The sequence below is a fragment of the Equus caballus genome, chromosome 2 (genome assembly GCF_041296265.1).
Source record: "Equus caballus isolate H_3958 breed thoroughbred chromosome 2, TB-T2T, whole genome shotgun sequence".
NCBI lineage: Eukaryota > Metazoa > Chordata > Mammalia > Perissodactyla > Equidae > Equus > Equus caballus.
In genome coordinates, this window is record NC_091685.1 from 95,516,333 (window position 1) to 95,530,124 (window position 13,792).

Consider the following 13,792-nt stretch of genomic DNA (forward strand, 5'->3'; position numbering starts at 1 on the left):
TTATCTACTTTTTTCCAGGTATTTCTCCTTCTCCCTTTCTTATCCAAAAGATGCTTCCTGGATAATAGAAGTTTTCGTAATTCTCACTTTCCAGTTACAAAATTAGATGACAGCTTTGTATTGCATGTTTAATTTCAAAGTGTGGAAGCTATTCATCTCTTTTCTTCTAGCATGCATAAATCAGAATCTAATTTTATTCACTGTATTGTACAAAAATTAAGTACTTCAGCAAATCAATATCTAAAATCAGATTATATTCCAGTCATCTGTATATATTTGTCTCACAGCAAGTTTGATCTTTGAGGTGAATGATATTTATGAACATAAATTATACAATTTTGGAAAAAAAGAATCAGCGCTCTCAATTAATTCTCTCTTCTTTGTTACACTAGAGTACAGTATTTTGGGTTTTAATTAGTAAGTTAAGGCCTGTGAGTGTGGTCTTGAGAGAGATGTGACACTCTCCATTTACAGACTTTTCAAGGAACAGTTAGCACTGTGTTTTCAAGCCTTCCAGGTTAGGTTAACTTGCATCGTTCATGTCATTGTGACTATTTTAGTTGTTAGTCACTTTATTTAAAAAATGCCCCTTTCCTTCCCTTCTCTCTCATCTCTCTTGCATATTAAAAAATGCAGTTTTTCATACCTGGAAGCTATGTAAGACACATGAGACTTGAAAAGGAGACAAAATGGCAAAGTAGATAAAAACACAAGAGAAGCAAGAAACACTCTGATGTCAACCATCTATTGATTTGAGCAGATCACTTCCTTTTTGTTTTCTGGCCTCATTTTCCTGATTCTGAATTTTGAGCTTTATCAGGCAACAGCTGAGTGTTAGGTATGTTATATAATTCAGGTGTAATATTTTACTACATATTTACCCATAGCCAAAACCTATGTTATATATATCCATTCTCAAATAAGTAAGTACTAATTAGTCTGCTTGGGCTACCATAGCCAAATACCACAGACTGGGCAGCTTAAACAACAGAAATTTATTTCTCACAGTTCCAGAGCCTGTGATCGAGGTTCTAGCCAATTTGGTTTCTGGTAAAAACTCTCTTCTGCTTTCTTGCTGTGTACTCACATGACCTCTTCTTTGTGTGTGCAGAGAGAGAGAGTGAGCTCTCTGGTGTCTCTTTCTACAAGGAAACTAATCCTATTGAATCAGGGTCCCACTCTCATGACCTCATTTAACCTTAATTGCATCTTTAGTGGCTCCCTCTCCAAACATAGCCACATTGGGGGTTAGGGCTTCAGCATGATTTTTGAGGGGACATAAATATTCAGTGCATAATATTATCCCAACCAGGATGGTATTTTTAAAATATCACTTGATTATGATGTCTGCAAAAGTTAGAAGAGTATATTTCAGAGTTCAGGGAAACTCTCCTGTAGATTTTCCTGGGTGTACGTTCCTGTCTTCCAAGTTTAATTCAGTATAGATATTGAACACTGACTCTGTACCAAGCACTATTCTGCCAAGCTGAAGGACACAGGGAGCATGGGATGTAACAAGAAGAATGAATATGATCTCTGTCCTGAAAGAACTTACCATCCAGTAAGGAAGACAGGTCAACAAATAGTACATTTCAGTTTGACTCATTCAATAAGCAAAGATTTGGAAGGGACAGGAAGAGGGGAGGAATGAAGGTGATTCATAGATGGGAGACTTCATCAGGGGAGTCTCGTAGAGTAGATGAGCAGCCTTCTACAAGGCTTTGAAGGATGAATAGGAATTAATCAAGCCAAGAAAGAAGGTAAGACGTTCTAGTCAGAGGAGGAGTAGCATGTGAAAAGTCCCAAAGACATCGAAATACTGCTAGTAAGGGAGAAGGGTGTAACTACATTCCCACAGGGATTTTGGAAGCCTTTGTGGAGAAGTTAGATGCTAAAAAGGAGACTAGACTTTGTCCTTACAGGGAGAGGAGAAGTAGTGAAGTTTAGTGAGCTGATATATGAAATGGGCGTTAGATTAACTTCTCCAACATTTCATTTATTGCACATGCAGCGTCTGGCACATAGTTGACACTAAAGAAATATTTGTTGAATGAATAATGATCTGACCATGATGTAAAGGATAGATTGAAACAGAAGGAGGCATAGCACTTGAGTATTTGGGAGGCTTTGTATCCAGTCAATCAGGATACAATTGAATAGCTAGTATATGATGACAGTGGTAAAGAAAAAGAAGGAAAGGATACCAAAGGTGTGAAAAGATCAATGAATAGTGGGTGGGGTGGAGAAAAGAGAGGAAATACAAAAGGGTGCCTAGATTTTGAAACTGAGTTAATGGCAGAATACCAGGAACATGTTTATTTCTAAACAAAAGGAGGAGGTGGTTTCAGTTTTTGGTTATGTTTCATTTGAAGTGGAGTGGGATGATTCGCACTGAAAATTTCAACTGACATCTAGAAATACAGATCTGAATGGAGATATTTGAACGGACATACATTTGGAAGCCATTTACGTAGCATCTTTTATAGAGAGAGAAGGGGACTTTACTTAAACCTGAGAAATGCTTAAAGAAAACGCAGGGGCAGTGATACACAGGTAGAAAGTTTTATCTTGAGAAAGAGGCAGAAAATCTCCAGTAGAGAGGCTGTTGGCCTCCATGGTGTGGACAGAAAAAAAAACGTAGGCAGAAGTGCAATACTCTCTGGGAGGTTGGAGGACCACGTGTGCCTACAGCAGTTGATTATGTGTACAAGACTGTTTGCAACCCAGTGTCTAGTCCTGGTCTTCTGGATCTCTCCTCAAACTGTCAGGAGTGAAGAGGAAGATGGGAAGGATAAAAAGAGAGAGGGAGGGATTTTTATATTTTCAGAGATGCAGCCCTGCAAAAGTGAGGAAACTAACATTAACTGCGTATCAGTTACGCGCAGGCACAGGGGCTGGTGTTTTAGATTTGGTATTTCATTTCAAGTTCACGTTTGATGATTGTGAGGATATTTTGGTGTGTCCAAAGGGATTGGTGGAATCAGGGCCAGTGGAGACTGGAATATGTTTGAAATCACCATTGTGCACTGTTGCTTAAAAAAAGACTCCTTCCTTAGGAAAATATTGCCATCTATTTAAAAAGGAGGATAAAAAATGTTACATTCAAGTGCTATGTTATAACCCATAACTATTTTCATTTTCTCTTTTTAGATTTGGAGACGTCTCTTTGCAAGAAAGTATTAATCAGGAAAATTTTGAACTTCTCAAAGAATATTACACGATATTTATGGAAAAGATGCCTCCTGATTGTAAGTATACAGAAAACAACAGTAATGGTTTCTTGATTATAAATCTTCAGGAGAGGTCAGACGTAGAGGTCAAAGGAAGAAAGAAGCATGGGGCGAGGATGTGAGAGCAATTTTGAGATTGTCTGAGCCAAAAAGACTGATTGCGAAGGTGGCTTGGCCAACACCTGCCTCATCACCCTGATTACTCTCTTGAATGTGTCCTGCTGCTCATGCTAGGACATTAATTTCAGTGCCACTGGAAAATGCCAAAAGTTAAAATTAAGGAACTTATAATTAGAAATCTCAACTGAGTCCAATAGAAATTTTGTGTAATTCTTAGCCACTTAAAAGACTTTAATAAAGATTTAGGTTTCTAATTTATAAGGCACATCAGATATATCACGCATATACAAGGAGAAAATCATACAGAATACGAGTTACACAGGTAATATAAAGTGATATAAACTAAGGAACCAATTTAATGTACTTATTGCAATATTTATGTGAAAATGTTAAGGCATGCAAGCCTATAGAAATGTGTTTTGTTTTTTTTGTTTGGTTGCTTGGTTTTTTGCCATTGTTCAGTCAGTTCTGCAGTTCTTTTTCCCAAAAAATTAAGCACATAACATTTGAAGAGTCCAAAATCAGAGAATCAAGAATGTATTTGGAGTTCATCCATAAGTACTATAAATATGTTGAGATATTGAAATATTCACAATGATGAGAAACTAGGTTTTAATAAAGTAGAAAATATTTTAATATTTGTAACCAAAAGCTGTAGTAAAAGTCTACCTGTCATCTAATCACTGGCAGTTTGTTCACTCATCTATATTCTGATACTTAGTTTGAAATATGTTAGGTCGCAGTGTTTAGGTCTTTTCATAACACAGTGATCTTGCCTTAAAATATTTCAACAGCGTGTGCATGTCCATGTGTGTATGGTTAGAAAATTCACCTGCAGTTTTTATATTATTCCACATAAAATATATTTTAACGCAAAATGAAAGTAAGTGTAGGGAGATTCTTTGGCAGCCAGCATACTTATGAATTTTAAATTTGTTAGCTACTTGAAAAGTTAATAATATAAGCAAAACTATTTTGCATTAGTAATTAATGAAAAAGGAGTTTGTTATAACTTGGGTGTTGGTGGATAATTTTTTTATGTTACTTATAATTTGCAAGTAATTCTCAGAACTTTTGTAAACCACTGGGCTTCTCTTTATGTGGGTCCTTTCAAAGTGTGGTTCCCTGGACCAGCAGCATCAGTATCACCTGGGAACCTGTTAGCAATGCAAATTCTCAGCCGCCCTGCAGATCTATTGAAGTTGTCTTGTAATCTGTGTTTTAATAAACCTTCCAGGTAATTTCTAATCCATACTAATGTTTGAGAACCAATAATATGTCATCTTTGCTCAAAACGTGCATTATATTAAAAAGTAGGTTGTTGGCAAAATCTGTGAAGGATTTCAATACTATACATAAACAATCATGTCACCCAAAAACCAAATGTATGTAATTGTTGAAGTGTCATCTGAGTTATGAAATACAAAATAATTCCTGCATTCCAGTCATTTAAACTCTTTATAGGAATATAAGTTTAAAACTTTGAAGAACATGAGACTTTATATAATATATTGCTAATTAAATATAACTGTTTTTTAAACTTGTAGATATATTTCATCCTTAAAAACAGAAGAGACTTCTGCATCAAACGAGTTGTATTTCATTAGACTGTTGTCTTAACATACTGAATTTTTCCTGATCTTTTATTTCCTATGATATTAATATATTTTTGAGACAATACTACCATAGATTTGGCACAGAATGGAGTTGGTGTATGATTCTGGTTTTCCATAACAAAATCCAAACCTGAACTATGCAATTATACTGACATATGTGGGGTTATTCCTCACGCAGAAATGCTGTAACCCAAAGCATCATTTGGGTTCACTGAATTCAAGGAAGAATGTATAAAGCTTTATTAAGAGTGTGAATAGAGTTTAGGCCATTTGTTAAAGAGGAAAAAACTACCATACTGGCTCATCCCCTTCATCCCTATAAACTCTTATTTTTCTTTCACAGTGAAATCAAGTGATGATCGTTATCAATGTTAAAAGGATCAGCTAGTCCTCTACACATATTACTTTCGCTTATTAATCCACTTTGGATGTCCTGTCCATTAATTTCACCAATGCTGATTTTTATGATTTGTGAATTAAATAGTGGAATTCTACATGTTCTTGAAGTAAAAAATTTCCCTTTCTTCCCGAAAGATTTTTTTTAACCTTAAGAGATGTCCCCTACTTTTGTGATATCAAGATTGAATGAAAAACTCTATTTCAGCCTATATATTCACTCCCAATCAAATAGCTTTCATCTTTTTTACTCTTCTCGTACTGAAATTTTTATGGCCTACAATACTTGCTCTGCTTGAAATACTCTCTAATTCTGTTAAATAGGTGGTAGATTCAATTAATAGTCTCAGTTCAGCAATCGTCACACATGGAATTGTTTATATCTTGATAACTACTATCAGCTTTATTAAGCACTCACCCCTTAGGAGTTAGTAATGGGAAAGGGGGTAGAATTCATGTACCAAACAACAGTACCTCACTTCCTTTCGATGTGTTCAGCATTGTCTGGTGATTTGTAGACTAATCTATTTTAAAATCTCAAGTTCATTTGGAATAAATATTCAATCAAATTCAAATGTTATTATCCTTCAACCCCATCTTCCTTGTATCTGCAGAGGGGACACTAATGGAAGGCTTTGTAGCAGAGGGATGGCCTCCCTCTCTTTCCCTCTCTTGGAGGATTTCTGGAGATCTGGAACTGGGAAGTGCCAGTTACAGAGAAGGATGCCAAGTATGGAGATCCCAAGAATGGGCAATCCCTTTCTTCTAAATCTTTGCTGAATCTTCATCTGAAGCAAGAGATACATATCTGAAATTGGTATCAGATAGACAGAGCTGCGGCTGACTGTGAGGTCTGTCTGCTCTGTCTGGGTACTGGATGTCGTGGATTTCTCCCTTCATATTTTCTTTGTACAGTAATGCAGCTCTCAGACAGTTGTTCTCTCTGCCCTGACTGTAAGGCACAGTAAATCTTCAGGAGCTACTTCCTCTCAGGCCCTACCTGTGATATTTACTGGCCTCTTTGATCAACTGGGGAAGCTACAGTGAGGCAGGCGTGAGCGCTTCTCTCTCTTTTTGCCCTGCTCTTCCCACTGGGTTTGAGGATCTCAGAAACCTTTAAAGTCCCCTTTCATGCCCACTGAAAGCATTAAGACACTTAAATTTGGGGTTAGCAAAATAAAACAAAGTGCTTGTGTAAATCACTAGCATAAATTGTTCCATGTTTTAGAGTAACCATCACATCTTATACATGACTTGGAGTTCCTGACTTTGGCAGAAGGAGCAGATGAAATGCTTCTTTTTCTCCCTTTTAAGTGAGGAGTGACCATGTCAATTCATCATCTCCAATCTCTCTATTTTCTCTCTGATAACGATGCACATCTCTTGCCCTTTTGCCAAAACAAAGGAGGAAGATTTTGTCTTATAGGTCTATTGGAATGCTACCACTTATTGACTCCTATGTTAGCACTATAAGGGTGGGCTGTGTAGCACTGTGAGCTAAAAAAGGAAAAAAAGTCACGGTCTTTTGTGAACTGTTATAAACTAACTCCTCAATATTTGACATCTTTCTTTTATAATAATATTTCCTCAACCACAGCATATGAATTGCATACAAAATACTAAAAAAAATCTTAGAATTGTACTGAGGGTAAGTCAAATATTGTTGTCATATTTCATCCTATTTTATTTTATTTTTTACAATTGTTGCCAGAAGCCTCACGTTCAATTTAGCAGACATTGATGGAGATCATATTATGTGTAAAAGCCTGTGCCGATCACTATGGATGATGAAAAGTGAATAAAATACAATCCCTAGTAGCTTACAATTTAATGATTCAATGTGATCGATGAATAATCTACATTAACTCTAAATCTCTTTTCAGAATATGAGTTGCTATTTTGATGTGTTGATCCTTTTTATGAGTAGTTTAGTTTTGTGAGTAATTTAGTTCAAAAGCGTTACTTTCTACTTGGCCATTTTTGACATTCATTTTGTGGTTATGCATTGCCACAGATTTTAATTCTGTGCTACGAAAAATAAAAGATCCTATGCATTCTTTCCATTTATAAAAATAGGGAAATAGGGGGGCTGGCCCCGTGGCCGAGTGGTTAAGTTCGCGCGCTCCGCTGCAGGCGGCCCAGTGTTTCGTTGGTTCGAATCCTGGGCGCGGACATGGCACTGCTCATCAGACCACGCTGAGGCGGCGTCCCACATGCCACAACTAGAGGGACCCACAACGAAGAATATACAACTATGCACTGGGGGCTTTGGGGAGAAAAAGGAAAAAAATAAAATCTTGAAAAAAAATAGGGAAATAGGATGACAACCTAATATTTTACGGATAATTATTTTTAGAGGAATTGTTTAAATAGTCTTCTATGTATTCCACATAGAAAATGAGAAAACATGATAGGAGGAGAGTATCCATAAGTATAAGGAAAGGAGGACTAAGGAAGCCATGAAAAATGGAGAAATTACTAGAGATCAATGGTCATCAAGCATCACTATAGCTAAGTGAGAAGAATATCAAGCAGGGGAAGGTGAACAAGAATAACAAATGTGTTGATGAAGAAGGAAGAATAAGGATTAGCGAGAAACTGTTGGATTTGGTGGTTATGAGTCATTGACGACATTTGCCAGAGTAGTTTTAATAAAAATATGCAGTAAAACCACATCATAGGCATTTAAGGAGAGAACTCATGTTGTACAAGTAGAGAAACAGAGGGACAGCAACCCCCTTCAGCAAGTTGACAGTAATTAGAATGAGAGAAATGAAAAAAACTGGCTGAAAGCAGTAGAATTAAGTGAGAGAGTTTTTCTTTTTTATTTCTCTGTCGTTTGGTTTTCCAAGTCAGATGGAAATTTTAAAGACAGGTGGAAATTGCAGGGCAGTGGCTAGGGGCTGAGGGCCTGCTCTTGACTGTGCCAAGAGGTCCTATAGAAGGGTGCAATGATAAGGCTTCTAGAACTAGTCAGAAAGCCCATGAGGAGCCCCAAGAGAGAACAGAGGATTAGGCCTCCCATGTGATACAGAGACAGAACATTACTTGAGAGGCAAAAAGTAGTATTCTGTGGCCTGGCCCTGTGGCCGAGTGATTAAGTTTATGCGCTCTGCTTCAGTGGCCCAGGGTTTCGCCAGTTTGGATCCTGGGCACAGACATGGCACCATCCATCAGGCATTGCCGAGATGGCATCCCACATGCCACAACTAAAAGGACTGCAACTAGAATACAACTATGTACTGGGGGGCTTTGAGGATAAGAAGAAAAAGAAAAATGATTGGCAACAGATGTTAGCTCAGGTGCCAAAAAAAAGGAAAGAAAAAGTAGTATTCTGGCTTTCAGAAAAAGATATCTGCCATGCCTGGCTGAGGCCTTTTTAACACCTGAAGAATTCCAAAAGGTCACAGATAATTCTCTAGGACTGATGTTCTGAGTATAAGTGATTTTGAAAGATTTCGAAGCAGAGCTTGGGGTTGGTCTTCAGACCTCTGCTGGTCCACCACCTGTCAGGTCTCCCACGGTGTTCAGAGGAAAAAGCCTTGAAAAAAGATTTTGTTCACTTCCACTTTACAAACTTTAAAAATCAAATCAATCGGGGCCGGCCCAGTGGTGCAGCAGTTAAGTTCGCACATTCTGCTTCTCGGTGGCCCGGGGTTTACCGGTTCTGATCCCAGGTGCGGACATGGCACCGCTTGGCACGCCATGCTGTGGTAGGCATCCCACGTATAAAGTAGAGGAAGATGGGCACAGATGTTAGCTCAGGGCCAGTCTTCCTCAGCAAAAAAAGAGGAGGACTGGCAGTAGTTAGCTCAAGGCTAATCTTCCTCAAAAAAAACCAAAATCAATCATGATTTTCCCTGATAGCCTGTTAAATTCTCTTAACATAATAATTAAAGTATAGCTCTTTAACTATAGTTCGTAAAAGCTGTGCCTGCGTGTTGAGAGCTCTGATGTTCAATTTTACTGAGCTAATATTTAACAGGGAGCAATTTATTTAGACCAAAATATTTTTATGCCCTTTGAACTTATATTTTTAGTTAACATTTTTCATTTTTAGTATTTTGATTTATCTTATCTCTCATTTAAAAAATAGATCAATGGAGCAAACCTGGCCGGTTAAGGATAAAATTAGAAAGAAAATTACAATAAATATTAAAACTCAAAATAGTGTGAAATATATAAAAAGTAACAGGAGTCCATTGAGACAAGAAAATCTTCCAATGAGAGGATTTCCCAAAAGTAGATGAAAAAGAAAAACTTAACTATGAATACAATGTTGGATATCAAAAATTGGATTTTGTTAGATCAGAGAAGGGATCAACTCACCCTTAATATCTAATAATTCCTCCTTTAAGAATAGTTCCATATTCAACAGCTGTTAAAAATTTAGCAAGGTTTTCAAATATAGGAAAGAACTCCTAATAAATCAAGATAGTTTTCCTAGATCAAGTATATGATACTTTCCTGAAAGAAGCTGTTTTTGTTTTTTCTAGAAGGAATGAAAATCACCGAGCTATCAAGGTATCATTCGGAATTGTACTCCATGTAAAGTGATCTTACAAATTGGTACAATTCAGACTATTGCTGAGAAACAGAAAACTAGGCACAGCATTTGTAATGTATACTGTGCTCTGAAAGAAATCAGTACTAGGTCTTGGTAAACTTCTTTCAACAATTGTGCTGTTGGACTTTCCATACTGTTCGATGCTGTAGAGCGTGGGGAAACAGTTGCTGTCACATGCTAACTGGTATTTCCTGTTACAAATGGATAAAATCACTGAAGAGCAGCATGTAAATGAGTTCTTGGATTATTGAGCATATATCTGAGAGAAGGGTTGTACCGCACTTGCTCTGTTTATCAATGAAAATTCAAGCTACTTAAATGGATATTTCTTTGAGTTAGTGATTTTTTTATGAGCTCTGTTGCAGACCAGAAAATATGTGATGGAATCAATACTGACAGCATCAGCTATGTGGGCCCCATCAATGCGCAAGTGTCCATAAACAAAAAAGGGTGTATCTGAATATTAATCTACTTACTGCTTATTTACCTAAAATTGGAGTCCACATGTGTTGACATGAGCATATGGCTCACTCCTGCCACAAGTTTAAAGGTGCTGCTTTCACTTTCTCAGAACAAGCTATGGTGGATGTGTCTTGTCCCTGCTTTTCTGAGCTGTCTGGCCTTAGACTACGCCTGTCTTGAGCCTGGCTTCCCAGACCTTGGCAGGCTCTGGAAATGACCTGAATTTATAAAATGAGGAAATGAAGTAAGGCAAATGTATCAAAGGATATTAACAAACAAATGCATTGACATGCATACATGTGCACACACACATGCACACACATGCACTCACACACTCACGTACTCACACTCATTGACACACCCCACAAAAGGTCTTCAAACAATCCAAGTCTTTCTGATTAGCAAAGGGACTTTCTGATAAAGGTTAAATATTTCCCAAGTTTCAAAGTAAATTTCTAAAATATTAACTTTTTCTCCACCTATGGTAATAATACTAGATTTCCTCTGAATGGTTCACATTTCTATAGAGACCCTTTCTGAATATTAGGACAGCCTCTCAACATTTTCTGAACAGAGACATCAGAGGCTACGATTTTGTTCTGTCCACTAAGGCTCAGCTGTGGGTGACAAAAAGCACTGTTAGACTCTTCCCCCTGGTCGCCTTTCTCTCTTCTCCTGACATCTCTTTTCTCGCTGCTTCCTTTCTCCTATCTATAAACTTTAGGGATGAGCTCAGGCTATGCAAGAAGAGATTAACCTGCCAACAGGATCAGGTAGAGAAGGGTATCTGAATTAGACAGGATATGCTAACCTAGGGTGTACTGTGGTAAATAAAAAATAATACCAAATTCTTAGTAATTGTCTTAGTCAGGACACAGTCAGGAAAACAAGCACTCTAGGAATTGACTGCAGAGCATTCTTGATAGACATGAAGAGGAAGGGAGGCAGTAACCAGAGACTGGTGTAGCCATACTGAGCATAGCAATAGCAGGAAGCTGCTACTAACCCAGGTGCTGAAGGCACCTAGGTCAGATGTAGTGTCACCAGAGCACAAATGCTGGGGCCACCTAGCTGTATTTAGAATTTTGATGAGAGGTGTCCTGTAGAAGCTGAGACCATGGGCAGAGAAGTTGGCCAGTGGGAGTTGGAGCCATGGAGAAGACACGACTACTTACAGAGGCTCATAAGAAGCAAGGAGATCAGAAGAGAAATACAGTGGCTTCTGTCTTCCTCCTTCCCTTTAATCTCTCTCTTAATCTTCATTGCCCAAACTTAACTGTAAGTCAGAAAGCAGCAAGTAGTCTGGGAAATGAGGTTTCTTGGGATACAGAGCAGAATGGGAAAAGGGACCAAGATATGAGAGCAACTCAACAGTTGACCTGAGAGGAACTCAACAGTTGACCAACTGCACCTTTGCCTCTCAGCACCTCTCCTTATCTTTTACCCACGAGAGTAATTTCAGACAAATCCACGTCTGGATGTGGGGTCAGCAATTTGTGTTTTAACAAGTCCTCCAGCTGATTCCACTGTACAGTAAGATTTGAAAACCACTAACTTAGACTTGTAAGATATGACAGATTTAGCTGTCAAATTGTAAATTTATGCCTGTCTTACATTCATACTCTAGACATGAGCGCGAAAGAAAGTAAAATTTCCCAGAATATTAAAACTGTTGTATCTTTTATTTATTTGTTGTTTAACAAACATTTATTGACCTAAGGGAAATGTATATATAAAGCAACTCAGTTGTACTGATGATTTTGTTCAAGGCGAGATTGCCTTGATTTATTATGACAAGCTAAGTTAATGAGTCTAAGTTTCCTAATCGAAAAGAATAATCTGAATATTACAGATTTTGTGGGGCATTTTTAACAGACTTGAAGATATAAGAAGACATAAGGATTTTCTTAAATTAGCACATGACTATCCTTCCAACAGGAACTATAAATTACTATTACATAATTAATTAATTAATTAATAATTTCTGTTTTACAGACAGCTCAACTTTGGTACTATGTAGACATCCAAATATACAAATGAAAAATCCAGTTAGTCATCCAAATATTTTGCTTATTTTATTTCAAACATATGTGTATTTGGAAACATTCAGATGGCTGAGGAATTTTGCACATATTATCCATATGTTTGGCATTGCAGAAACATGCAAAAGATGAGTAAGAGGGATTGGCAGTAGAAGGGCAATAATACAAGACTACCTTAAGGTTGGAAATGTTCCAGAAATAGATAAAAGTGAGATTCGAAGATTACTAGCTGCTCCAATTTTTCTCCACTCATTATTCTGCTAAATCCACTCCAGCCAGACGTTAGTCCACGTAACTTCACTGCAACTGGTTCTTTTTTTGTTGTTTTCATGAAAATGATCAAAGAGAGGAGAAGCAATGATCTTGGCACCCACCAATGGTAAACACCTTGCACATCACAGCTGGCTGTTTTACTGGGAGCCATGACGGTGAACCATGTAGTTTCTATTGCACTGCAGTGGATGCTCCTGGGCACAGCCCATTTGTCCACCCTTGAGGATCAAAACACTCGTTCCCACAGCCACTGAGAAGCTGGCAGATGAAAACTCTCAACTGAGTCACTCTCCAAGTATTGCCCTTGGCTGACGAGAGCAGCCTAACTCAATGTCACAGCCCCTCCACCTCCCCAGTCAGCCTGAGTCTAATGACTGGTCCAAGAGGGAATATAAAGTCTGACTCCTTGCCTCAATTTGACACTACCCTAAGGGATCAACTGAGGCCCTTGTGTGGCTACCTTGCAGCCCAACTACTCACTCTGCCCAGTCCTAATTCCTTCACTGAAACTCTTTTGGTTAAGACTTCTACATTGTTAAAGCCAATGCTCAGTTTTCTGTCCTCGTCTTACCTGATCTAGCGATACATTTGACATGCTTATTTTTTCTCTGCACTTTCCTTCCAGGCCACCACGCTTTTCTGTGATTGCTCCTACTTTCTGGCTGCTGCTTTTCAATCTCCATGACTGATTCCTAATTTCTTTCTGATCTCTAAAGTTGGAGTGTCCCAGGATTCAGTCCTTGGGGTGGACTCTGCTCCCTTGTTGAACACAGTTTCATTGCTTTAAATACCATCTATTAGTTATCGACCTCCATACCTACATCACCACCCCATCTCTCTTCTCTGAACTCATAGATCCTGTGCATCACCTCAAAGTTTATTCCTGATATGCCCTTAAAAACTCGCTCAATTTTTATCAGTTTCAATTTTTATCAGTTCTAACTTTTTTGTTGCTTTGGCAAAATAAATCAAAAACAAATTGGAGTCACTCTTGAATCTACTCTTTTTCTCATACCCCACTTCCAGTCCATCAGAAAATCTCATTGGCTCTATTTTCAAAATGTATGACCCCCATTCTCACCACCA

General features: G+C 38.0%; 1 protein-coding gene across 35 annotated transcripts in view; it reads left to right on the plus strand.

Annotated features, from left to right (window-relative positions):
• Positions 1-13,792, plus strand: part of INPP4B (inositol polyphosphate-4-phosphatase type II B) — a 747,831-nt gene that overhangs the window by 661,509 nt on the left and 72,530 nt on the right. For all 35 annotated transcript variants that reach the window (XM_070258367.1, XM_070258371.1, XM_070258379.1 and 32 more), the window contains one exon: positions 3,151-3,248. In XM_070258367.1, coding sequence (XP_070114468.1) covers positions 3,151-3,248 — 98 coding nt within the window. The remainder of the gene's footprint in view (positions 1-3,150; positions 3,249-13,792) is intronic.